This window comes from Camelus dromedarius, chromosome 14, assembly GCF_036321535.1.
Source record: "Camelus dromedarius isolate mCamDro1 chromosome 14, mCamDro1.pat, whole genome shotgun sequence".
NCBI lineage: Eukaryota > Metazoa > Chordata > Mammalia > Artiodactyla > Camelidae > Camelus > Camelus dromedarius.
Genome location: NC_087449.1, coordinates 38,434,766 through 38,457,554, shown reverse-complemented (window position 1 = coordinate 38,457,554; position 22,789 = coordinate 38,434,766). Strand labels below are relative to the sequence as shown.

The following is a 22,789-nucleotide window of genomic DNA, read 5'->3' as shown; positions in this document are numbered from 1 at the left end:
AGAGTTACCAGTTCAAGTTACAGAAGACTCCTAATTTTCTCAATCCAGTGATCTCACAGTTCTGGGTGGCAAGGGCAGAAATGCCCCAAGAAAGCTCCTCTGGCCCAATACCCAGTCAGGAAGCTGCAAAGAGCGAGGAGGGCTTGTGTTAATACCAGTAGGCTAGGGAGGGTGAAAAGAGGATACCCGTGCAGATCCTGAGCCACCATTTTTTACTCCAAATCTTGTTTGGGACAAGGGGGTAAAAGATGTTAAGGGAAAAGTGGGGTTGAAGAGACAGGTTCAGCTAAGAGATTTCCCAAGAGGAAGAAGAGACCAGTGTAGGAGCTATATAAACAGCCTATCTTCCTGTAACATCAGTTTATCTGGACCATCTGGTGGAAAGACTGAAAATCTGTAACTTAGAACATTAAAAAAATTTTTTTAAGTTTTAAAGGAACATTAATACTTAAAAGCAAAATTCTTCAAAATTTTTAAGCTAAAAAAATGAAATTGCTAAGAAATTCCATGCTTGTAGGCGGAGAATTCTAGCTCTTCCCCCAGCTAGGGCTGATTCCCTCTGCTCTGAGGTTGGAGCAAAAATGGGAGCTCAGTGTCTGGAACCTAGTAAAGGGAGCTATTGTAATCTCCGGGGTCTGGGAAAGGGAGGCTTAGTGCCCAAGAGTGTGGCCTAGCAAAAGGCCATGGGAAGGTCAGCGCCCAAGGGTGTGGCCCAGCCAGACGCCAAAGGAGCAGTCGTGTGTCCCCGGCGACACAGATTGGGTGGGAGGGTGGAGAGTGGCAGCCGCGGCCCCGCCCCCTCTCTCCCGCTCCGCCCCAGCACTGGCTCCGCGTGGTTCTCACCACCGGCAGCTCATACCCGGTGGTCCTCAAGCAGCACTAGTTTGGGGTGGCGCGGCAGGGGTAACTGCAAGGCCCAAGGGGTCGGTCTGTGTCTCCTCCCGGAAAAAGATCAAGGAATCCTCTCTCCTGGTAAAATTGGACTACCGGCTTCTGACGACAACCCATGGACTTAGAGTCTCGGAGTCCCGAACGATAAGTGAGCGACCCTAGAGGAAGGACAGGCCGGGGTCGCCACCCGGACCGCCATGGCCGCGCCCGCCCGTCGTCTGTGCCACATCGCCTTCCACGTGCCCCCGGGGCTGCCCCTCGCCCGAGATCTGCAGCACTTTTTCGGCTTTCAGCCCCTGGCGGTGCGGGAAGCAGCCGGCTGGCGGCAGCTGGCCCTGCGCAGCAGAGACACTGTCTTTTTGGTGAATGAGGGTGGGGGTCCGGGGGAGCCGCTGTACGGCCTGGACCCGCATCATCCGGTGCCCGGCGCCACGAACTTGTGCTTTGATGTGGCCGACGCGGGCGCCGCCGCCCGGGAGCTGGCTGCCCTAGGCTGCAGCGTGCCCGTGCCCCCCGTCAACGTGCGGGATGCACAGGGCACCGCCACCTACGCCGTGGTCAGCTCGCCCGCTGGCAACCTTAGCCTGACGCTAGTGGAGCGCACCGGCTTCTGCGGGCCCTTCCTGCCTGGCTTTAGGCCTGTAAGCTCGGCACCTGGCCCAGGTTGGGTCAGCCACGTGGACCACCTGACCCTGGCCTGCAAACCCAGCAGCTCCCCAAAACTGATGCGCTGGTTCCACGACTGTCTAGGCTTTCACCACCTGCCACTAAGCCCAGGTGAGGATCCGGAGCTGGGTCTTGAGGTGGCAGCAGGGTCCGGGCGCGGGGGGCTGAGGCTCACTGCTCTGCAGGTCCCTACCAATAACCTTGTCCCCACCCTTGTCCTTGCTGAGTCCCTGCTGGGCGTCACCGAAGGACAAGACCAGGTGGAGCAGTTCCTGGCCCGGAATGGCGGACCTGGACTACAACACGTGGGGCTGTACACACCCAACATCATGGAAGCTACTGAGGGGGTGGCAGGGGCCGGAGGTCAGCTCCTGACTCCTCCAGAGGCCTACTACCAGCAACCAGGCAAGGAGAAGCAGATCCTGGCTGCAGGGCATAAGCCTAGCCTGCTGGCCCGACAGGGGGTCCTGCTAGATGGAGATAGAGGCAAGTTTCTGCTTCAGGTCTTCACCAAGTCCCTTTTTGCAGAGGACACTTTCTTCCTGGAGCTGATTCAGAGGCAAGGGGCCACAGGTTTTGGCCAGGGCAACATCCGAGCCCTGTGGCAGTCTGTGCAAGAGCAAGCTGCCAGGGGCCAGGAAGCCTGAGAAGGGCTGAAGCTGGGCAAAGCTACCTGTCCTGGAGCTCTGGGAGTCCAGCACAGGGCGTGCTGGAACTGAGAAACACCCACTGAGGCCTGGAATGAAAGGTTTTGTCCCTAGGGGCCAGGTGTGGCCTCCATCTTATCAGTATCTGCCAAAAGTTGAATATCTCACTGCAGTTCAAAGAGGTGGGGTTTTCTTTTTAAACTGTGAAACATTTCTCACATAATATATATGCAAGATGTAAATAAAGGAATTACACAACTAGGAAATAGAACATAAGCAATACTTTTGAAGCCTTCTTGTGTCCTCTGATCCCATTTCCCTCCTCCACACCCCCAATATTATGATTAATAACTTTTCTATTTTGTTTCACTGCATATGTAATGTATCCCTAAATAAATGATTTAGTATTTGAGGTAGGAGTAAGACAAATCCTCCCTTGTGCTTCCTCTCCCACTAAGGAGCAACCACTGCAGTGGGAGGGGCTGAGCCCAACCACCTGCTCTAGGGCAATGCCACAGCTCCAATCAGAGCTGACCAGAGACCTAGAGGAAGGCTGTTGGATGTCAGCCACTGGCAGGGACTCCTTGCAGCTGCTTTCTCCCTCTCCTGAGGTTGGGGAAGGACAGATCACTCCCTCCTCCATCTGCCCAGGAGTGGCTGGGAGCTCAGCAGTGGAAGTCAGGACCAAGCAAGACTTTGGTGAGGGGGCAGAGGGTAGAAAGTCTCCAAAGTGACTACAAAAATAAGCACTTTATTAAACAGGCTTCTCAGGGGCAGGGGCTTCCAGAAGCATCACTGAGCTGTACTGCTGAGGCTAGGGTGCACCAGCCGAGGTGTAGGGCTGAAAGAAACTATCCAGGACTTTCTGGCCTGGGCTGAGCTTTTTCTGTCTGGACAGGGTAGACACCTGGGATCTTCTGGAACCCTGTGCAGAAGCCGAAGGACAGAGATACTGAGGGGGCAGCAGAGAATCTTCTCCTTCCACCATTCCCCCACTACAACACTGATCTAGCTCAGATTCTAGCCTGAATATTATAAAGCTTCCACCCTGTTTACAGTACCTAACTCTTTGATCAACTCTCTAAAAGGCAGCCTGAAGTAGTCTTCCTAAGATGCAAATCTGACTCCTCTCTCCACCTAAAATGCATCAGTGGCCTGATGTTCGCGGCCCTGACTGGCCTGCACAGGCCCTGCTGACCACTCCAGCTCCTTGAGTGCTGCTGACTGTATTGGACCCACCTTGGCTCACACTGCTCTTGGGCCTGGAAAGAACATCCTTACTGCAGATTCCTTTTCCAAATGGAAGAAAATGATTCATTTCTAGGACCCAGGTTACCAGTTGCTTCTTACAAGCAGCTGTTACTGATTCTTGCCTCCCAGATAGAACTGATAGCTCCCTACCTCATATCCCACAAAATCTAGTTCAGACATTTCACACACTGTGACACTACTGTCTCCATCATTTGCTCTTGTCCCCTCCCCACCATGGACCCAGACTGTAAGGTCTCCAGGTCAAGAACCATTCATCTCGCCCCATTGAAGCCTGTCATGGAGACTGTTCACCCAAACGTGTGTCCTTTAACTCACTGAAAACACGTGAGTGGGATTTGGGCCTGGAGAGAGATGGATGGGTGAGGGCCAAGAGACTCACCTTGCAGGTCCCTGGCTGTTGGCCCTCGTACACTCGGAACACCTAGACAAAAAGGGAGGAGAAAGTGCAGGCATGGCATCTTCCTCCAAAGAGCCAGACCCCTGTGTTCTGCCCTCAAGTTCATGCCCTGGCACTTTTGTTTAAAACATGCTTTTTTGTTTGTTTGTTTGTTTCCATAGTAATAGGTTCACTAAGAACGTGTAGGAAACACAGAAAAGAACAACGAAGACAAAAAGTTAGTGCCTTTTTCATGGCGGTGGAGACAGCTGCAGTGTGAAACTCCTCACGGGTCAGCCAGCGCACGCCAGGCAGTGAGGTGGTCACCGGGGTCTGTTCTTCCAGGGTCAGACCATATACTTGATATGTCAGCTTGATGTGAGAAAAGGTGTGGACCACCTGGGGGGAGCATCAAGGGGCTGAAACAGATCTGTGGATATGGCCACCGAAGCCACCATTCCTGGCCCTTCCAATGCTCACTCACCTGCCCCAGGTGCTGGAGGCGGGTGGCTGGGAGGGGCCCGACCCAACTCTGCAGTTCCTGTAGTAGGGCCTTGGGCTGGTGCTGCCGCGAGGGCTCTACTGTCACAGACGGGAACTCCCACAGTCCTGCCAGCAGACCTGAGAGGGAGGGCAGCCAGGTGTGGGTTAGGCCTTAGCTGCTGACTCCTTCATTTCTTCCATGTTGCTTAGGCCACCTTCCTGTACTTCCAGGATCCAGGTACCTGAGTTGGGCCTCTGCACCAGCAGAATTCGGGCACCGCCAACAGCCCTGGGCTGCTCCAGAACACAGGTAGCAGAGCACTCCTCCCTGGGGGGCCTGCGACTGGCCTTTCTGGGAAAGTTGGCCACTCCCAGGGTCTGGTCCCAGGGCTCTGTGGGAGGTGCGCACAGCTGGCACTGTCCAGTGTTGGGAGCTGGGAAGAGAGATCCAGGAGCCCCACTCAGGCCAGGTGGGCTTAGGTACCAAGCCCAGGGAGCAGGCCTTGGCCCAGATCCGCAGAATCTTACTCAGGTTGTAAGATGACATGGAATGAGGCTGCCACAGGCAGCTCCTCAATAGTGTAGGGAAGGGCTGGGGCTAGCACTCACCACATTCCTCCACGTCTCCACTGCTTGGCAGGCTCTGTGAGGCCAAGAGCTGCTCCCGCTCCACCTGAGCAGCATAGACAGGGCAAGATGTCACGGGGAAGGAGTCACTCCCTAGGTCCCCTGACTGCCCCTTCCTCAGATGGCTCACCCTCTGGTGTGCCCGGCACAGGCTCTGCATGGGGCACTGGCTGCACCGTGGGCGCTGTGGGGTGCACACTGTGGCCCCCAGCTCCATGGCTGCTTGGTTAAAATCCCCTGGCCGGGCTGGGTCCACCAGCTGCTGGGCTAGGCTCCTACAAAAAGGGAACATTGCTGTGAGCCAAAGACCCTTTGGAGACACCCTCCCCAATCTCCCTTATCAGCCCAATAACTTACCAGAGGTGCTGGGAGACAAGGGTGCTGCTGGGATCAGCACCAATGGCTCGGACACGGCATAACACCCGTACTACATTCCCATCCACCACACCAGCTGCCTGGCACAGAGGAGTCTGGGAGTCAGCCTGCTGTGGGAGGAAGGAAGGTGGGCATGCACAAGGTGGGGTGGGCTATGGGCTCACCTGGCCAAAGGCAATGGAAGCAATGGCTCCAGCTGTGTACCGCCCCACACCAGGCAGGAGCTGCTGCAGGGTCTCTGCTGTACGTGGCATGTGGCCCCCTAGCTCCTCTATCACCTGATTGGGATGGGAAGGCTCAAGGTTATGAGACACCCAAGGCCTTAGGGCTCCCGTATGCACCTTGACACCCCTTACCTTCCGGGCTCCCTCCTGTAGCCGCCGGCCTCGAGAGTAATAGCCCAGACCAGCCCAGAGCTGGTTTACCTCCTGTGGATGGGGTCAGAGGTCAGAGGGATCAAAGGTCAGTCCTCAGTAGTCCCCATTCCTCCTACCCTCGGATGGCTCTCACCTCCAGGGAAGCACTGGCCAGGTCCTGCAGTGTTGGCCACTTCTACAGCCCGAAGGTAGGCAAAAAGAAATGAGGTCAAAGGTGAAGGAGGCAGAGGAAGCCTTCTTCATCCCCACCCCACAGGAGTCATGTGGGGTCTGGACCATGACTCTCCCACTCATTCCCTAAAGTCACCTGCATCCATCGGGTATAATAGTTGATCACCGTGGCAACCTGGGTCTGCTGCAGCATCACCTCTGAGACCCACACTGGGGAAGAGGGGTTGGCATCAGGACACTGCTGACCTGCCCTGCTCCTAGCACACAGCCCCTAGACCCCAGATCTGAGGGTGTCCAGGCAAAGCAGCCCTGCTCTCAGGAGATGTACTCACCAGCGTATGCCCGCCTGTCCAGGTCCATCTCACCCTCTGCCTGCCAGTGCAATCCCAGATGGGTGGTTAGTGTGGAGGAGCTTGGCATCAGCCTCCCTTACCCCACCGTCCCTGTCCCTCGTCCACCAACCTGCCTTCTCCACGGTAGGTCCCGCTTCTCTAGGTCATACCAGCTAAGCAGGTTCTTCCGGAGGACTGTGACCTCAGCTGTGTCTCTGAATAGATGGTACGGGGAGACAGAGGCCTGCAATACCACCTCCTCCTGCCGCCTGGCCAGGCCTGCTAGAGCCACAGTAAACTCAGGGATCATCCCTGCACAAGCTGTGCACCAGGGACCTGGGGCATTGCAGCCTGGTTTCAGTCTGTTCCACTTAAAGCTTCCTAGACCCCCAACCCCTTGCTTGAGCTTGGGACTTTAATGCCTTGATGCATACCATGCTCCCTTCCCAGCCTGAACCTGTCCCCTTTCGTGGCCAAGAGACCAGCCCCTGAGTCTCTGACTAGGACTGAACTCCTCACCATCAGGGCCGGAGGGCTTGGCCTGGCTGCTGCTGAGGGCACGTTTCTCCCTTCCCTCCTGGCTGGATGACTGCTTCCTGTGACGACTTCGACTTCCTGCAGCTGCTCGTGGCTTCTTCATGATCAGCTAGAAAACAAAGGCCCAGCCAAAGTAGTCGGTTACAGTGAGGCTGAAACTTGGGGTGCTGCAGGGGGTAAAGCCACCTCCCTCCCCACACCACTCATACATAGTGTCTAGCTTTTCTCAAGCACTCTTCAGATGCTCATGGGTTTGCTCTTGCCTGGCTGTGGCACTGAGGTATGACCAGCAAGGCTGAGCATCTGCAAGTGGCCTCAGAGGGACCAGCATTAATACAATCCTGAAGGCATATACAATACACAATATAAGAGGCCAGGGCTTGCCTGGGTCAAGGACCAAAGACTCCTGTGTGGGAGCACCTGTGTATCCCTGGTGCTAATTGTGACTCTATGTGTGGACAGGGGTCCTTTAGAGTGTGTCTGGGAACAGAAGTGTGGGTAGGAGGTTTATCTGTTTAGACTTGTAGCACGTTTACACCGAAACATGTAGTCCAAACCTTCATTCTATAGAAAGGAGAAACCTCTGTGATGGTGATTTAAAAAAATAAAATGCAAAGAAAAAAAAAGAGAAACCAAGGATCAGAGAGGGGAAAAGATTTGCCTGAGAGCAGATGGCAAGTCGGGGGGGAAGAGAGATGAGCTGTTTATTCCTAATCTTCTCCTGATTTAGTAAATCATAGCTGGCTATCCATTAGTAATGAGAAAACACATCTGGTTGATCTTCACTGCTCCCTTACTGTTCTGGCTGCCTTTAAACTAATAGCTATAAGTACCTAACAGTTAGTGAGTGCTTACGACATGCCAGACCCTAAACTAAGTGCCTTACCAGATTTCTCACTCAATCTCCTGACAGATTACTGTCATTTTAGTTCCGAGGAAACTGAGGCTTGTGATTAAGCAATTTTCAATTCAAACCCAAAAAGTCTACCTGCAGAGCCTGCACTCTTGCACTTGGCTGCACTACAGTTCCTGTAGAGCCTCTGGTTCAAATTTTCTCCTCAAACAGTTCAATTCATCACCTCATTTTCATCAAAAGAACTTGCTTCCTCCTTTAGAGAGAGAAAAAAAAAGAATGTACAAGCTCACCTTCATCTGCACTCTCCTTCTCCGTTCCCCTATTACATGGAGGAAAGTTCCCGCCTCCTAAGTTGTATAAGCCTCAGGTCGTGCTCCTCCAATCCCTTCCACAAGACCCATCCTCCTCCCCTTCATAGCCAAACTTCCTTCACCAAACATGCCGACTTCTGCAATTCATTCTCCAAAAAGTAAAGCTAAGACATGATCTTCTAAGACATGATCATGTCACTTTCTTACTTAAAGCCTTCAATAGTTGGGGGAGGGTTCAGCTCAAGTGGTAGAATGCATGCATGAGGTCCTGGGTTCAATCCCCAGTACCTCCTCCAAAAAAATAAACCTAATTATCTCCCCCTCAAAAAATTAAAAAATAAAAACCCTTCAATAGCTTCCCATTAACTCATTGAACAAATATTTATGGAGGGCCTACTATGTGTCAAGCAGTTTTAGGTACCTGGAATACTTCAATAAGTAAAACATCAAAGGCACCCACCCACTTAGCATAGAATATAAATTCTAATGAGGCAGACAATAAACAAGGCACATAATCAGTAAATTATACAGGATGTTAGGTGATAAATACTAGCAAGCATAAAGAGGAAACAGAGCAGTGAAGGGGATAAGGAGTGGGTGGAGGTGGTAGAATGTTGCAATTTTACAGAACGAGGTCAAGGTGAATCTTATTCAAGTGATATTTGACGGATGACTTGAAGCAGTTGAAGGAATTAGCCATGTGGATGGATACCTGTGGGAAAGGCATCCTAAGAAGCACCTAGTGCAAAGGCCTTAAGGAGGGTGCCTGCTGTGTTTGTAGAACAATGAGGAAGCCAGTGTGGTTAGAATGGAATAAGGAAGGGGTGAGTAGTAGATGAGGTCAGAGGTAAAAAAAAAAAAAAGTGGGGATATAGGATTACAAAGTACATTGTAGGTTACTGGAGGACCTTGACTATTATACCCATTGCTCTTAGAGACTCATCATCTTAACATAGTTTCATAGGCTCCAACCTGCCCCATCTGCCTCATCCTCTTGCACACTATGGTCGTGTTTGCCTTAAATAGTTGCTTCAATCCCCCAAGTGTCTGTCCACCTTGAGGCCTCCCCCAGTACATTCTTTCTGCTTGAACAGCTCTTCTCCTATGCTTTACCTAACATCTACTCATTCTTCAGGTCTTGACTTCTCCACCCCTAGTCTTACCCTCTTGTGGAATTCTCCATTGTTGCTCTTCTATCAATTGTTAATTTCACACTTATTAGTGATTCTTTGATCAGTGTGTTTCCCCCAATTAACTGTAAAACTCCATGAAAGCAAGACTGGGTGTTTTTTGTTGACTGTTGTGTCCCCAGAGCTAAGCACAGTGCCCGGTAAACTGTATATAACAAACACCTGTTTGGGAATAGTAAAAGGTTTTCCAAGACGGGAGAAATCCAAACAATTCTGAGTAATGATGAAAAGACTCAGTAGAGAGAGAAAGGTTGAAGATGAACTAGAAACTGCGAATAACCAAAGAGAAAGGGTTGAGAATCCTTTATAGGAACCGGAGTCCTTGGGAAAGGACTGGGCTCCAGTGGGGACAACTCTCACGGTAGTAGGAATCATGTCCAATCACCTTCTAAGTCAACTGTATCTTAGTTGCTTACAATCCTTCCCTTCCTCGCCGTCCCTACTGCCAGAGCTTTAATTCAAGTCCTTATAATTACGTGCATGGATTATTTCAAGTTTCCCTGCTAGTCGGTCGTTCTCACCCTCCGCAGCCTCGTCCTGGTCCCCGTTACTTTTACCTCCTGGAACGCAGTCGGCTCCCCACCCTCTCCTCCCCCTGCCCAGGAACTTGCCCATTCCCAAAATACCCTTTTTCCCCCAACACTCCCCGTCTTTGCATAACTCTTATGCGTGCTTTAAGCTTAGCTCAAGCAGCACCACCTCCTTTGGGGACCCCCACCCCGCCACCCTGAAGCCCAGTGGATAAAGACGGCATGCCGCGAAGGCCCACGTTCCCGCCGAGTCGTCCACGGGGAAGGGATTACCTCCTACGTTGTCTCCCGCGCACTGCTTGCCAACGCACTCCAGGAGGCGTGGCTCCGGCCAATCCGGGAGGCGAGCTGGGCCGCGCCAGCCAATAGGCTTCCAGCGCGCGACAGGCCGGCTCCTCCGCGCCAGAACCCGGAGGACTGAACGGAAGTCCGACCCGTGGGCGACTCTGGGGGCGAGGCCCCGCCCCATCCCGGCTGCTGGAGCCGAGCCAGGAGACGAAGCGGAAGTCCCGCGTACCCACTGACTCTACAGGCGAGGGACCCGCGGTGTCATGGCCGCCGACGGTGACGATGGCGCAGCCTCAGCTCCAGCCGTCTCTGACGGTGAGTGGCTTCTCCGGGGCCGCTTTAAAAGCCTGCGCGCTCTGGGGGACGGGAGGGCCTCGGGCTTATGGTTCTAAGAAACCGACCTCAAGATTCAGAGGACTAGCTCCTTCCCGCTGAACCACCCATGAGGAAACTACAAGTCCCGGTGTGCACCGCGGCTTGGGCTACAAAAGCCTGGAGTGTTGGGCGCATAGTCAGGGCAGGTGGGGGCGTGTCGGGAGATGTAGTCTGGAGCTCATGGCTCTGTTAAGTGGGGCGGGATGGGAGTTGTGGTCCACAGAAGTGGGACGGATTGGGACGTTACTTATCAGGCTCCAGGGCATACTGGCTACTGCCGTTGGTGGCTGTGAGGCACCATGGGAACGGTAGTATAGAGCCTTGTGGGATATTAAACGAAATGAAGTCCTCAGGTCTTGCAAAGTATTTCCTGCAGGATGTGGGGGAAAGGCTCACATATCATCTAGTCCAGTCCTACTCTTTTACAGGTTTTGATGCTGAGGTGGGAAGTTTTCCCAGTCTCACATGAGCCACTGGAAGACTCAGGCTTTCTCTCCCCAAATTCAGGGCACTGTTTACTCCAAGGCCTATGTATAGAGCATATGTCATACAAAGGCTTGAGGGGAAAACTGCCTTATCTTGCCTTAAGGGAAACTGCCCCTGCCCCCAGCCATGGCCTAGCTTGGTATCTGTTCCTTTGGGCTTTTGCCTGAGCATTAACACCTTCACCCTCCTTTACCCCCAGGTGGTGTCAGCCAAAGCACAAAATCTGGGGAGGAGCTAGTAGTCCAGGTTCCCGTGGTGGATGTGCAAAGTGACAACTTCAAGGAGATGTGGCCATCTCTCCTGCTGGCCATAAAGACGGCTAGCTTTGTGGCTGTGGACACGGTGAGAGTTGGAGAATGGGGAGAGCAGGTGGTTGTGAAAGGACTGGTGGGTGCTACGGACCTAACACAGCTCTCCCTTTACTGACACATAGGAACTGAGTGGGCTTGGGGACAGGAAGAGTTTGCTGAATCAGTAAGTATAAGCCTTGTTCTCTTTAGTCCTAGCCTTGGCAGGAGGGGCAGACCTCAACCCTGGAGTGGAGGTCACAGTCCTGGGTGGTTTGGGTCATTTATGAGGCTAACTCCCAGCCACAGCCACCCCCAAACCCAACCCCAAGGTGCATCGAGGAACGTTACAAGGCCGTGTGTCATGCTGCCAGGACCCGTTCTATCCTCTCCCTGGGCCTCGCCTGCTTCAAGCAGCAGCCAGACAAGGTATGGGCTGATCACCTCCATCCCAGGTCTATGGCTGGGGCAGGTGGGTTGAAATCCTAGGGGACATCAGCTGCGAGGTTTTTTTCTCCCAAAGCTTGATTTAGCAGAACTTCTTTCTCTCCCAGGGTGACCACTCATACCTGGCCCAGGTGTTCAATCTGACCCTGCTGTGCATGGAAGAGTATGTCATAGAACCAAAGTCTGTGCAGTTCCTGGTACAGCATGGCTTCAACTTCAACCAGCAGTACTCCCAGGGTATCCCCTACCACAAGGGCAATGACAAGGTAGGCCTCCAGCCTTGAGATTGCCCCTTGTGTGACTTCATTTCTTACTACTCTAGGCTGGGTGCATGGGGAGGATCTGCTTCATAGGGAGTATGGGGAATCACTCATAACAGAGCTGGGGAAATAAGATTGATACACTGGTGAATGGCATTGGATTAGGTGGCAAGGGAGGTGGCAGGTGAGACAGCCTGGGATAAGTGTTCTGCAAAAGAGGCTCCCTAGAGGATTCTGTTCTTCCCCGTGACTCCTTTCTTTCTGCCCAGGGTGATGAGAGCCAGAGCCAGTCAGTGAGGACGCTGTTCCTGGAGCTAATTCGGGCCCGCCGGCCCCTGGTACTGCACAATGGTCTTATAGACTTGGTGTTCCTGTACCAGAACTTCTATGCACACCTGCCTGAGAGCTTGGGAACCTTCACTGCTGACCTGTGTGAAATGTTCCCTGCTGGCATTTATGACACCAAATATGCTGCTGAGTTTCATGCCCGCTTTGTGGCCTCCTACCTAGAATATGCCTTCCGGAAATGGTGAGGGACTGGTTGAGGGAACAGGGTGGGACCTGGTATAAGCCTATCTCATTCACTTAAGGTACTTATCGAGTGCCTACCATGTGCCAGGCACAGTTTTAGGCGCTGAGGATTCAGCAGTCAACAAAACAGACAAAATTTTTACCCTGCTCTCATGGAACTTATATCCTAGTGGATCAATACTCTCTTGTGCTGTTGCAGTGAGCGGGAAAATGGGAAGCAGCGGGCAGCTGGCAACCCACACCTTACCCTGGAGTTCTGCAGCTATCCTCCCAGCATGAGGACCCATATTGACTACCGCTGCTGCATGCCCCCTGCAACCTACCGTCCCCACTCCACCAGCATCTGTGATAACTTCTCGGTGAGAGCACCAGGACATTTCCTAGGGGAGGGAGGTTTGATGCCTGGAACCCGTCTCTAAGCTTTTTCCTACCTCTAGGCCTATGGCTGGTGCCCCCTGGGACCACAGTGTCCTCGGTCCCATGATATTGACCTTATCATAGACACTGATGAGGCTGTGGTGGAGGACAAAAGGCGACGGCGACGACGTAGGGAAAAACGGCGGAGGGCTTCATTGGGCCTGCATGGGAAACAGACCTCTGGGGAAGCTGAGGATGGTCCTCCCACCAAGCAGGTCTGTGGGGATGGCCTCAAACCTGAGGTAACTGAGCAGGAGGTAGCTGAGGATGAGACTGGGAACCAGCCTGGCCCTGAGCCAGGTCACAAAAATGACTTGGAGACAGAGCCTAAAGAAACAAAGCCTGAAACAGCTGACATGCCCACCTCAGAAGCACCAGAGAGTCAAGCCAGTCCTACCCCAATGCCTGGGGATGGATTGCATCGGGCTGGTTTTGATGCCTTTATGACAGGTTATGTGATGGCCTACGTGGGAGTGAGCCAAGGACTCCAGCCCTGTAGCTCTGGACCGTGGCTACCTGAATGCCACAACAAGGTATACCTGAGTGGCAAAGCTGTACCCCTCACCGTGGCTAAGAGCCAGTTCTCCCGTTCTTCCAAAGCCCACAACCAGAAGATGAAGCTGGCTTGGGGCAGCAGCTGACTCGACTTCTACTAGCACTCAGGGCCCAGGAAGAGAAGCTAAGCGTGGAACAGAGGGGTCTGGATCCCTCTAGCCTGTGAGGGTCCTACTCCCAACTACTAGAGTGGTGGTGGGTTGGGGAGAGGTCCTGGCAGAGATCCTGCTGCATCTCTCCTGGACCTCTGCCTTTACCCCAGAGGCTGAGGAACGAGGGTACAATCAAGAAGGCAGCTGACCAGCACCTGTAACACCAACTTTATTTTTAAATCTCAAAGTGTCCTGGGAAAGTTTTACAAAAAAATCAACAGAAACAAGATATGAAAATATGTGACCAGCTTCATCTTTGGTTATTTCTTATTGCGGCTCTATAAGGACAGACTGTTCCCATCGCTCTGGCAGTAGCAGAAAGGGAAGAAACCAGTCCATGTATAAACCATTTAACCAATTGGGTGTATCACATATTGACAACACATAGAGCAGGCCCTAGGGCCTACAAAACCAACCCTACTCCCAACCACAAGGTTGAAAGTCTTACAGGGCAGAACATTAAGACTCCTTCATAAATATGAAAATAGATTAATCAACTGGAAAAGATCTTTGAATAGGTTAGCTGAGAGCCATGACCACCACTCTGCCTTGCCCTCCCCTTGCATAGAAATGTAGTGACGTGGTCTGACCGTGCAGTAAGTGCAAACAGCAATTATTCAAGTGTCTTAGACATTCTGGCAAGAAGCACCCCAGTCTTCAGGTCTGAGAAACAGTCATGGCCTTTATGGTCTGCTGGTCAGCTCCAGGTTCCAACCATTAGCTTATATGCCCCAGGAAAGGGCAAGAGACAGACTTGGGTAGGTGAAGAACCTAGGGTAATAGCTGCCTGCCAGCTCACACTAGAACTAGGAGTCCTCTGGTCCTGTCTGGGGAAGTGCACTGAGGGATATGGTGGGGGCCAGGGTTCCTTGCTGGATTTCAGAGGCTTGGTATCAGCTGTTGACCCTAACCAGAAAGGCCTCTCACTGCTGCCGCACCTCTCATACACAGCCATTGGGCGCTGGGAGCCCCAAAGTTGAGCCTGGCTTGGATGAGCCTACCTGCTCTGTGGGCTCCAGGGAAGAGTCAAGACTGCACCAAAGGGACCCTGTGGCTTCAGCCGAAGGTCCTTCCCCAAGATGAGGTGGGGATAAACTCCCCTCACCCATCCTGCTCTCCCTGGGTTTTCAGGCCTATGCCTGAGACAGAGAAGGGTATTGGAGCCAAGTCTCTTGGCCTGCCTTCTTCTATCTCCATCTCCTCAGGGGCACCCGCAAGGCATGGACTGGCCCCCTGAGGCCTGGGCCCAAAACCGTTTTCTTCCTGGGGACTGGAGCAGTCCATGGCCTCATGAGCTGGAGCAGCTGGTATGGCAGATGCTCGGAATGGTGGGATCTCTCTTACTCTGTACTTGTGACTACTGAGGCGTGGTAGGGGCCCATCAGATAGTGATTCTTCTCGACCCACAAAGGGACAAGCCTCTTGATGCAAGAACTCTGGTGAACTAGGCAAAGAACGCCACCGGCGAGCAAGTGGGGCCAGGGGCTCCTGCCAGTCAGCCATGGGCATAGTTCCAGGCCCTGGTGCATCCAGGTCAAATACCAAGGAGATGACAGACTTGCTGGGAAGGTCAAAGAACTTGATCTTGCCACCTTTGAGGTCCTGGCGAGCACTGAAAGGGTTAATTTTGGGGGCGCGGGCAGCACCACCTCGTTGTGGCCGGTAGTAGGGGTCCAAGACGTTCACTGTACGTGGGGGCTTACTGGAGAAGATATCTGACTGGCTTCGAGACAGCCAGATAGTACGTCTTGGGCGTGGGGACTTGGGAGGGATCTTGTCATCCCATAAGCTTAGTCGCTTCACCCCAGGTCCTTTCTCCAAGAGTCCTAAAGAATAATGAGTCAGATCAGGGTCAGTCTCACCAGTCATAACAAACAGAGCAGCACTTCATACTACAAAGTGTTACCACCTGGGAAAGCAAAGTAGGTAATGTCCCCATTTCACCAATGAGAAAACAGACTCAGAAGGGAGGCAGTATTGCCAGCTCACAGCTCCAGGACTTTTTCCATGATCCCGTGCTCCTCTGCCTTTCTTCTGGACATGGGATCTGGCAATCACAGCCCTAAAAGGGAAGGCCCCCCATCCTAATATCCTCCTGTTGGGGTCAGGTTGGACACTCTGGTCTAATCTCTTACCCTTGGCTGCAGGCTGCAGCTTCCTGTCCCTCTCCATCTCCTCCTCCTGTAGGCGGCTCAAAATTTTCTCCAAGGTCTTCCCAATCTCCACAAAGGATGGGCGCAGTTTGGGGTCCATCTGTAGTCATCCACACCAGCCATTAGCCCTGCGCTCCTATTCTCCATGCCAAGGATGGCATTTGAGTCTGTTTCTGGCATCTTTTAAGATTCAGGTGTGCATCTAAGGTCTTTTCTGAAGGCCCCAGACCATACGAGTGATTCCCAGCTATTGTCTAATACCCTCCCCCATCTCGGTAGCCTTTCTGTATGTCTTCTCACCTTGTTGAGTACAGAACCCTCCAAAGTGTATGTTCACGTTGGTGGTTCTATTTCTTGAGTGCTGCTAACATGTTTCTGAAGCACCGGGATAAGGCCCAGCTACCCCTTGGGCATAACAGGTAGGTCCAGCCCCAGAGCTATATAGAATGAAAACTAACAAGAGCCTTTCTCATGGGCCTTGGACCAGCTGGACCCACAGTCCAACTAAAACGTGACCAGAGCTCCATCAATATCCAAGGTAAAGGGTGGTAGGTCTACACTACAAGCTGAGGACTGGACAATACAAAGCAGTTTTCCTTTCCTTGGCCAGACTTCTGGACCAAAGTCTGGCAGGCCCAGAGGAGGGAATGTGGGCACTGTCATTCATCAGTGAAAAAGAGATCCTGTGAGGCTAATTAGCAGCCTCTCCCTACAGTCCTAACCAGGTGAAAAGGGTTCAGCCAGCCCCAACCAAAGCCAGGAGGAAAAAGACACTCACATTACAGCAGTTGAAGGTGAGCTGCAGAAAGTCGGGGGGACAGTCTCCCACCATGTGCTGGAAAGCGTCATAGTCCAGCCCGAAGTTCTGTAGATGGGTATGGAAGGGAGGGAGGAGGGGACATGGGTAGACAGGTCATTAATCCCTCTGCCCATCCTGGCCTGCTCAGAAGAGGAGGTGGGGAACTGCCCTCAAAGAAGTAAACATACAGACTAAATTCCAGCAGCTCTACCCCCAAAACAAAACAATTCCATGGCCTCAAAAGCAGCCCCATCCCAGTGGCACTAATCCCCATGCCTGAGGCTTACCTCTGTTCGAGGAAGATAGTCTGGATCAGCCTGGATGCGAGCGATGATCTCACAGAGGATGATACCATAAGAGAACACATCCGCCTGGTGGGTAGTGAGATCTCAGTTTCCCACTCAATGGGGTGTGAGGTGGAGTTTCTGCCCCTCGAGTCCACTAGCCTAGGTCTAGGTCCTACCATCCATATTCCACTCAATTCATTCACTGGGCAGCTGCCAGGTACTAGCCTTGTTTTTGGCAGGAAGGATGTAGATCCTCACCCCGAACATGAAGGGTGATCCAGGATACTTTCTGCTAAGAATGGATTAGCAGAGAGAACCAGGCCTCGGGGTCCTCAGACTTACCTTCTCATTGTAGGGCTCATCTCGGAGAACCTCAGGCGCCATCCAGAAGGGTGAGCCCACAACAGCCAACTTCTCACTCCCCATGCTGTGGGGTGAGATTATATGGAAAATGAGCTTGCCACTGGTGGGTCAGATGGGCTATCTGACCACTGGGAATTCCTCTCCCCCAAGGATGGGCACACACTAGAACTGACTGAATTTAGGGAGTTGAGGATGGGCTGTGACCAAGTCTTGGCCTCTGAAGAGGAAGCTGCAGTTTTCTCTTTGCCTCAGTCCCTTGTGTGGCCCCAGCACCCATCAGGGCTACCCACCTGACATCAGGGATCTTCTCAGCCAGGCCAAAGTCAGCTACCACAGCAGAGTAACCATTCTCATCCCTCTTTATCAGGCAGTTCTAGGGTTCCCAAAGAAGAAGACAATGTGGCTCAGAAGTGGGGACCAACCAGCCATAGAATTTACCACCACCCCTCCTTGCCATAGGGCACCTTGTCCTCTGCTCCTTGGTGAAACCACACTCTTAAGCTGACTCTTGATTAGACTCAGGGGCTTCGATTGCCATGTGAGATGAATTAGGCCTAGAGCTTGCGTGGCTGCCCTAGGATTCATATGCTCCAAACACAAATATTTATCTTTGCTTTCTATGTGCTAGGCATGGTTCTAAGTGCCAGAAAGACCTTAATGAACAGAAACCCTTGTCCTCTTGGAGCTTACAATATAGTGATGTGATGAAATTTTTGGAGACAGTAGCTTTGTTCAGTGAGCTTGTCCTGAACCTCCCCCATGAATTGAATACTGTGAGGAAGGAAGGCCCAAACCCAAACTTGCTCCTGAGGAGCTGATGGCCTCTCTGCTAGGCTGTAAGAGCACGTGGCACAGAGGAGGAGTTAAAGGAGTTGAGAGAGATGAAGGTGAGAGCTGGAGCGGTCAGGGCTGGACAGGTAAGCTTGTCTTAAAATGAACCCAAATGACGAAAATAAACACAAAGCAGCAACGAGCTCTCCCCAAATAGATGCATTCACAGTAGCCCTACACCTGGCTCACTCTGGCTCAGGAAGCACTTCACTTTGCCCGTCTTCCTCCGGGGGCAGCAGAGAGTAGGGATCCTTGGCTCACAGGGGCATTTGTGGGGCCAACAAGGCCCTATATGACCCAAGCCAGCCCTCCCTCTTCCTCACCTTGGCATCCAGTTGCCAAGGCATTGCCAAGTCACCTCCTGCTTACTCCACATCAGGTACGTATCAGTCCCTTACTCTGACCTTGATGTGATCACACTACCTCTCTTTCCCTGAACTGGAAGAAGTCTGTGATTTCATCACATCCTCCTCTATCCTGGATTCCAGGTAGACATGAACAGTTTCTGGCTTCTGAGCAGGACTGTCCTTGTGCTTGTCCTGGCTTTGGCCCTCCCATTAGTCCTGCTGGCTCAGCAATCCTCCACCCCAACCCCAGCTTCTTGACTCTGAGAAGGGATCTAGGCCAGACTGTAAGAAGATGGGTCCTAGGCCTGCTTGCCTATTAGACAGCCAAAGCCAGGGCTCTTGGACATTGGCCTGTGAAGCAGTGGTGTCTCAGCTCTGTTACCTGTTTTTCTCCCCTCCTCCTCTTCTTTCACCTACAATTCAGGCTCCTGTCTCTATGGCTCAGTCTAAAGTCCTATTTACTATTTGGTTTACAGCCCTCAGAAACAACCCTGTTAAATTCAACTTGGAAGCAGCAGGTAAGGAACAAAACACGGCCACAGTGCACTGCCCTTGTCAAAGCTGTTCAATTTCTGCCCCATCTTCACATTCCTGGAAATGTGTTGTTCACTCACTGCAAACCACCCATCCAGGAGTAAGTGGCTTCACAGCAGCCTCTCTAAGTAGCTAGAAGTGGGATGGTCAGGGCCCCACAACATGGGGCAACACCACCTAGCCCAGTCTGCCTTCGGTCTGGAGTATGACCACTGCGTCTCTCAAAGCTTTTCCACAAGCCAATAGCTGGGCATTGGAGCCAAAGACAAACACGGTATACTGAAAACCAAGAGAGGCAACTTTAGGAGTCTGTATCTGAGGTGATAAGGAAAATGGAGAGGAACCCTCACCAAGATTAGCTCCTGTGGGGATTTTCAACAAATTGCTGAGCCTACCCTTAGTGGGGTGTAAGCTAGTGAAGTCTGGCTAGCAACATTTGCTGGGTTTTGATTCCTCATCTCCCACTCCTTCCTCACTGCCTTCTGCTGGAAGTATTCTCACTGAGGATCCCAATGAGTTCCATGGCATTAATAAGCTCAACAGACAAAATTAGTCTTTATATTACTTGAACTTTCTGCCATTGACATTGCTGATGACGTCCTTCAGCTTTTTCATATATGATTCAGGAATCATATTAGTGCTGGGTGTGCAGAGACTAAGCTGTCCTGGAGCTAACAGACTAGCTATTAGAGGCTAGATACAGGCTGTTCTGGCTCCTTTTGGCTTCTCCTCTCCTGGCTTCCATGACAGTATGGACTTCCCTGTACCTTGGGCTACCCTGCACACTCCAGTGCAGGCTCTTCTTCCCATCCCATGAGGCTGATAGTCTCAGGGTTCTATCTTGGGCCTGTAGCTTGTGCTCTATTGTGGTGGCTGTTCCACATTTCTTTTCTGATTACCACCTCTGTGCTGATGACTCCCACATGCATATCCTCAGTACTGACCTTTATCCTCAAGCTTCCAGTCTATTTGCACATCCAGTCTATTTCTGGACATCTCCTCCTGGATTACACACATTGAACTCCACACATGCAAACCTGAACTCATCTTCTTCCCCCAAAACTAAAACTCTATCTGTATTTTTGCGCCAGCTGTCACTGTCATTTTCTACCCAGTTTGCTGAGCCTGAAACTTAGGGTTTATCTTAGATTTTTTACTCTTAATCCAAAAAATGTTAGCTTCTAAATGTTTTTTAGATCAGTCCCTCCCTCTTTATCCCCACCAGTATTGCCCTAGTTCAGGTCTTCCCCTGAATATTGCAATATTCTTCCAACTGGTCTCTGTGGCTGGGGCCAGGCCTGATCTCCATAATCCACCTTCTTCCTTTCTGCCAGCATGATCTTTGTAAAATGCAAATCTGTTACTCCCCTACTTAAAAGCTGGCAATGACATATTATATGATTCCATTTATATGAAATGTTCAGAATAAGCAAATCCACAGAAACTGAAAAAAGATTAGTGGTTGCCAAAGGCTGAAGGGAAAGGGGAAGAGGGTATGGGGTTTTCTTTTTAGAATAATAAAAAGTTCTGAAATTAGATAGTGGTGATGGTTGAATATTCTAAAAACCACTGAAATTTCATACGCTGAAAGGGTGAATTTTATTTTATGTGAGCAATATCTCAAAAAAAAAAAAGCTGTTACTTTTTTAAAAAGCTAGCAATGGTTCTTCATTTCCTATCTATAAGATTAAATCCAACTTTGATAGTATATAATCAGATTCCTCTCTTTCCAATCCTTATCCTTACCACTCCAACCTCACAGTTTGCATATCATATTGTTTATGCCTCTGTGCCTTTATGCAATTTGCTTTGATGGTCTAGTCTGGTCTGGTCTGGTCTGGAATATTACCCCCACCACACACACAATCCTTACTAAGTAGAATTCGATTTTAGAGATTCAGCTTAGGCATCATCTCTTCTAAGAAACCTCCATACCCTCAGGTTGGGTTAAATATCCTCTTTTCAAAGTATCCTATGCATTCTCTTCTTTCTAACCTGAGCATTTGATGTTTCATAATGAAAGTATCTGTTTCTATAGTCCCTTCCTATGGCTCTAAGACTGTAAGCTAGAGAGTATAAGCTTTAGCAAAGCAGGGATGTGTTAAGAGGAAAGTGGCCTAGAGAATAATTCCTAGCCCCTTGGGTAAGAGCAAGATTGCTTACTTCTGTCTGTGTAGTACCCTAGGAATTAGAAAACATTTCTCATAAATGCAATCCAAGTAATTCTTCAGAACAACATGGTCGGGGGGGCAGATCTGAGATTTTTACACTTAAGATGAGAAAAGTGAAGCTTACAACTATCAGTGGTAGAGACCTAGGCCTCCTGACCCTAAAGGGTTCCCACCTAATGATTCTGGCCTCTTCAGAAGAACTGGCTGGAAAGCTTTCCACTGGAGACAGCAAGGCCATGGCAGGAACAATGTAGTCTTACAACAGCAGCAGGGACCAGGGCCCATGAAGAAGGCAGCAGTGTTTGTGCAGGCAATACAATAAGAACCCGTCATCTGGGATGCTAGCCCCTATCTCCAGTGTTGATTAATCCAAGGGCATCTGGTGCAATGCTTGCATTTCTCACTCAACTTGGTCTTGGCCCTAGTACAAACTATTTGACTAAAAAGTACAAAATATGAAGCTTAGACCACTGTTTGGTTCTGAAAAAGCCAGACCAATTTTCAGGCTGTGTGGGATACAAAGTCCATTAACTAGGGGATGAAGAATGCTTTATTCAAAAGTATGCCTGGAGTAAGCAGCAGACATAAGAAAGGCCCAGTCAGACTTCTCTGAGGTGAGAGGTGACATGCTCAGGTTCAAAGAGGAGCCCAGGCACTGCTGCTGCCTGGCTGCGGTTCCCCTTTGTCCTCACCCCTATATAATACACCAAATGAGCAGAGAGACTTACATGTTTGCCTCTTCAAGGGCAGGGAATGATCCCATTCATCTCTGTATCTCTAACCGAGCACAGACACACAGAAAGAACCCGGCAAAAGTTTGTTACATGAAAGTTTGGACAGATGACTGAAGCAGCTGGGCTTCTTTCAGAAGCATGTGTCAAAGGCAACTGCTAATCATACATCTGACTCTCCATAATAGGGACTGACCCGACAAGAGACTCAAAAGGTGGCCATGAATGCTTTCTGGAAGCCAACACAAACCCTTCAGAACTGGGCCAGAGTATTCACCTGCGAGCTGTTCCTGAGGTCTCCTAGAACAGCTACACAGGACTGGCCCTGAATAAAACCACCTGAGCGGAGACATGCCACGTCCATTTGTTAGTGTTAGTTCTAAGCTAAAGCTCTTTCTATGACAACAAAAAAAATGGCTTTCAATGTGCTGTCACTTCTCCCCTCACCCCCTACAAATTCACTCCATAAACCCAGTTAGGATCAGAAAGAAAGTACCGATTCTACATCTCAAGAAAGGTTAGGAGTTTTTTTTTCACAGCATAAGGAGATCAGAGACTGCACTGCCCTCCCGTGTGCCCGAGACTGCTCTCATCCAAATCTCTTAGAAGATTATCTAGTTTGCTGTAAAGCGTCCCATCCCTTGCCCTCCATCCCACCATGTGATCCTGTATCTTTCCCATAGCTCTTGTGAAATAATCTGCTCACATATCTGTCTCTCCAACTTGACTAAGGGCCCACAGATGGTGCAGATTGGGTTCCAGTCACTTCTACGTCCTCTAATAGCTCAGTATAAATGGTTCCCAGAGGCTATTGATGGTTCTCATTATAAAAAATAATTACAGGGTGCCCTAACGCACACTCTCTACATCCCTCCAGCATTCAACTTTGTTTCTAATTCATGCTCTCTTCAGTCTCTGAAAATTGGCATTTTCTGTTCCTAGTTGTGTGGTATACAGCCTAAGACCATAAAAGGACAGGCTCTTCAGTTGACAGAATCACCAGAGTGGCATCTTGGGAGTAAAAAAACCAAAACAAACAAGCAAAAGCCCAACAACCAAGAAGAGAGGTACAATTCATAATTCACTCTCCTGGGGGAAACCAAAAAAGATCAGTGGTGCTTGCCTGAACCTGGG

The 22,789-nt window shown here is 50.9% G+C and overlaps 4 protein-coding genes across 13 annotated transcripts in view; 2 read left to right on the top strand and 2 right to left on the bottom strand.

Moving 5' to 3' along the window:
* The first annotated feature begins 785 nt into the window (after window positions 1–785).
* Window positions 786–2,504, top strand: HPDL (4-hydroxyphenylpyruvate dioxygenase like). Its single transcript, XM_031465017.2, has one exon. It carries the CDS (start codon window positions 1,089–1,091, stop codon window positions 2,202–2,204), a length of 1,116 nt encoding a protein of 371 aa, XP_031320877.1. The 5' UTR covers window positions 786–1,088; the 3' UTR covers window positions 2,205–2,504.
* A 431-nt stretch (window positions 2,505–2,935) lies between these two features.
* Window positions 2,936–10,046, bottom strand: MUTYH (mutY DNA glycosylase). Of its 7 annotated transcripts, none has more exons than XM_064493630.1 (17): window positions 9,915–10,040; window positions 7,743–7,863; window positions 6,737–6,863; window positions 6,348–6,499; window positions 6,218–6,257; window positions 6,022–6,095; window positions 5,848–5,889; window positions 5,694–5,765; window positions 5,502–5,615; window positions 5,320–5,417; window positions 5,093–5,237; window positions 4,945–5,008; window positions 4,578–4,769; window positions 4,337–4,473; window positions 4,099–4,251; window positions 3,856–3,897; window positions 2,936–3,129 (listed from the first exon to the last, which is right to left on the bottom strand). In XM_064493630.1, exons 3-17 carry the CDS (start codon window positions 6,855–6,857, stop codon window positions 3,019–3,021), a joined length of 1,557 nt encoding a protein of 518 aa, XP_064349700.1. In that variant the 5' UTR covers window positions 6,858–6,863; window positions 7,743–7,863; window positions 9,915–10,040; the 3' UTR covers window positions 2,936–3,018. The 7 variants fall into 7 exon arrangements, with proteins under 7 accessions (XP_064349700.1, XP_064349701.1, XP_031320865.2 ...); XM_064493631.1 differs by having other exon boundaries at window positions 6,348–6,496; XM_031465005.2 differs by having other exon boundaries at window positions 5,502–5,765.
* A 12-nt stretch (window positions 10,047–10,058) lies between these two features.
* Window positions 10,059–13,683, top strand: TOE1 (target of EGR1, exonuclease). 2 transcript variants are annotated; one of them, XM_031465016.2, is made up of 8 exons: window positions 10,059–10,244; window positions 10,990–11,132; window positions 11,224–11,264; window positions 11,452–11,506; window positions 11,632–11,790; window positions 12,054–12,313; window positions 12,515–12,674; window positions 12,753–13,683. In XM_031465016.2, exons 1-8 carry the CDS (start codon window positions 10,193–10,195, stop codon window positions 13,371–13,373), a joined length of 1,491 nt encoding a protein of 496 aa, XP_031320876.1. In that variant the 5' UTR covers window positions 10,059–10,192; the 3' UTR covers window positions 13,374–13,683. The 2 variants fall into 2 exon arrangements, with proteins under 2 accessions (XP_031320876.1, XP_010980558.1); XM_010982256.3 differs by having other exon boundaries at window positions 11,410–11,506.
* TESK2 (testis associated actin remodelling kinase 2) overlaps window positions 13,592–22,789 on the bottom strand; it is a 104,805-nt gene continuing 95,607 nt past the window's right edge. For 2 of the 3 annotated variants that reach the window (XM_010982255.3, XM_031465003.2), the window contains 6 exons: window positions 17,332–17,414; window positions 17,021–17,105; window positions 16,679–16,762; window positions 16,371–16,457; window positions 15,575–15,692; window positions 13,592–15,265 (listed from right to left, as the gene is read on the bottom strand). In XM_010982255.3, coding sequence (XP_010980557.1) covers window positions 14,541–15,265; window positions 15,575–15,692; window positions 16,371–16,457; window positions 16,679–16,762; window positions 17,021–17,105; window positions 17,332–17,414 — 1,182 coding nt within the window. In that variant the 3' untranslated portion in view covers window positions 13,592–14,540. The remainder of the gene's footprint in view (window positions 15,266–15,574; window positions 15,693–16,370; window positions 16,458–16,678; window positions 16,763–17,020; window positions 17,106–17,331; window positions 17,415–22,789) is intronic. The other variant, XM_064493629.1, reaches the window with a different exon arrangement.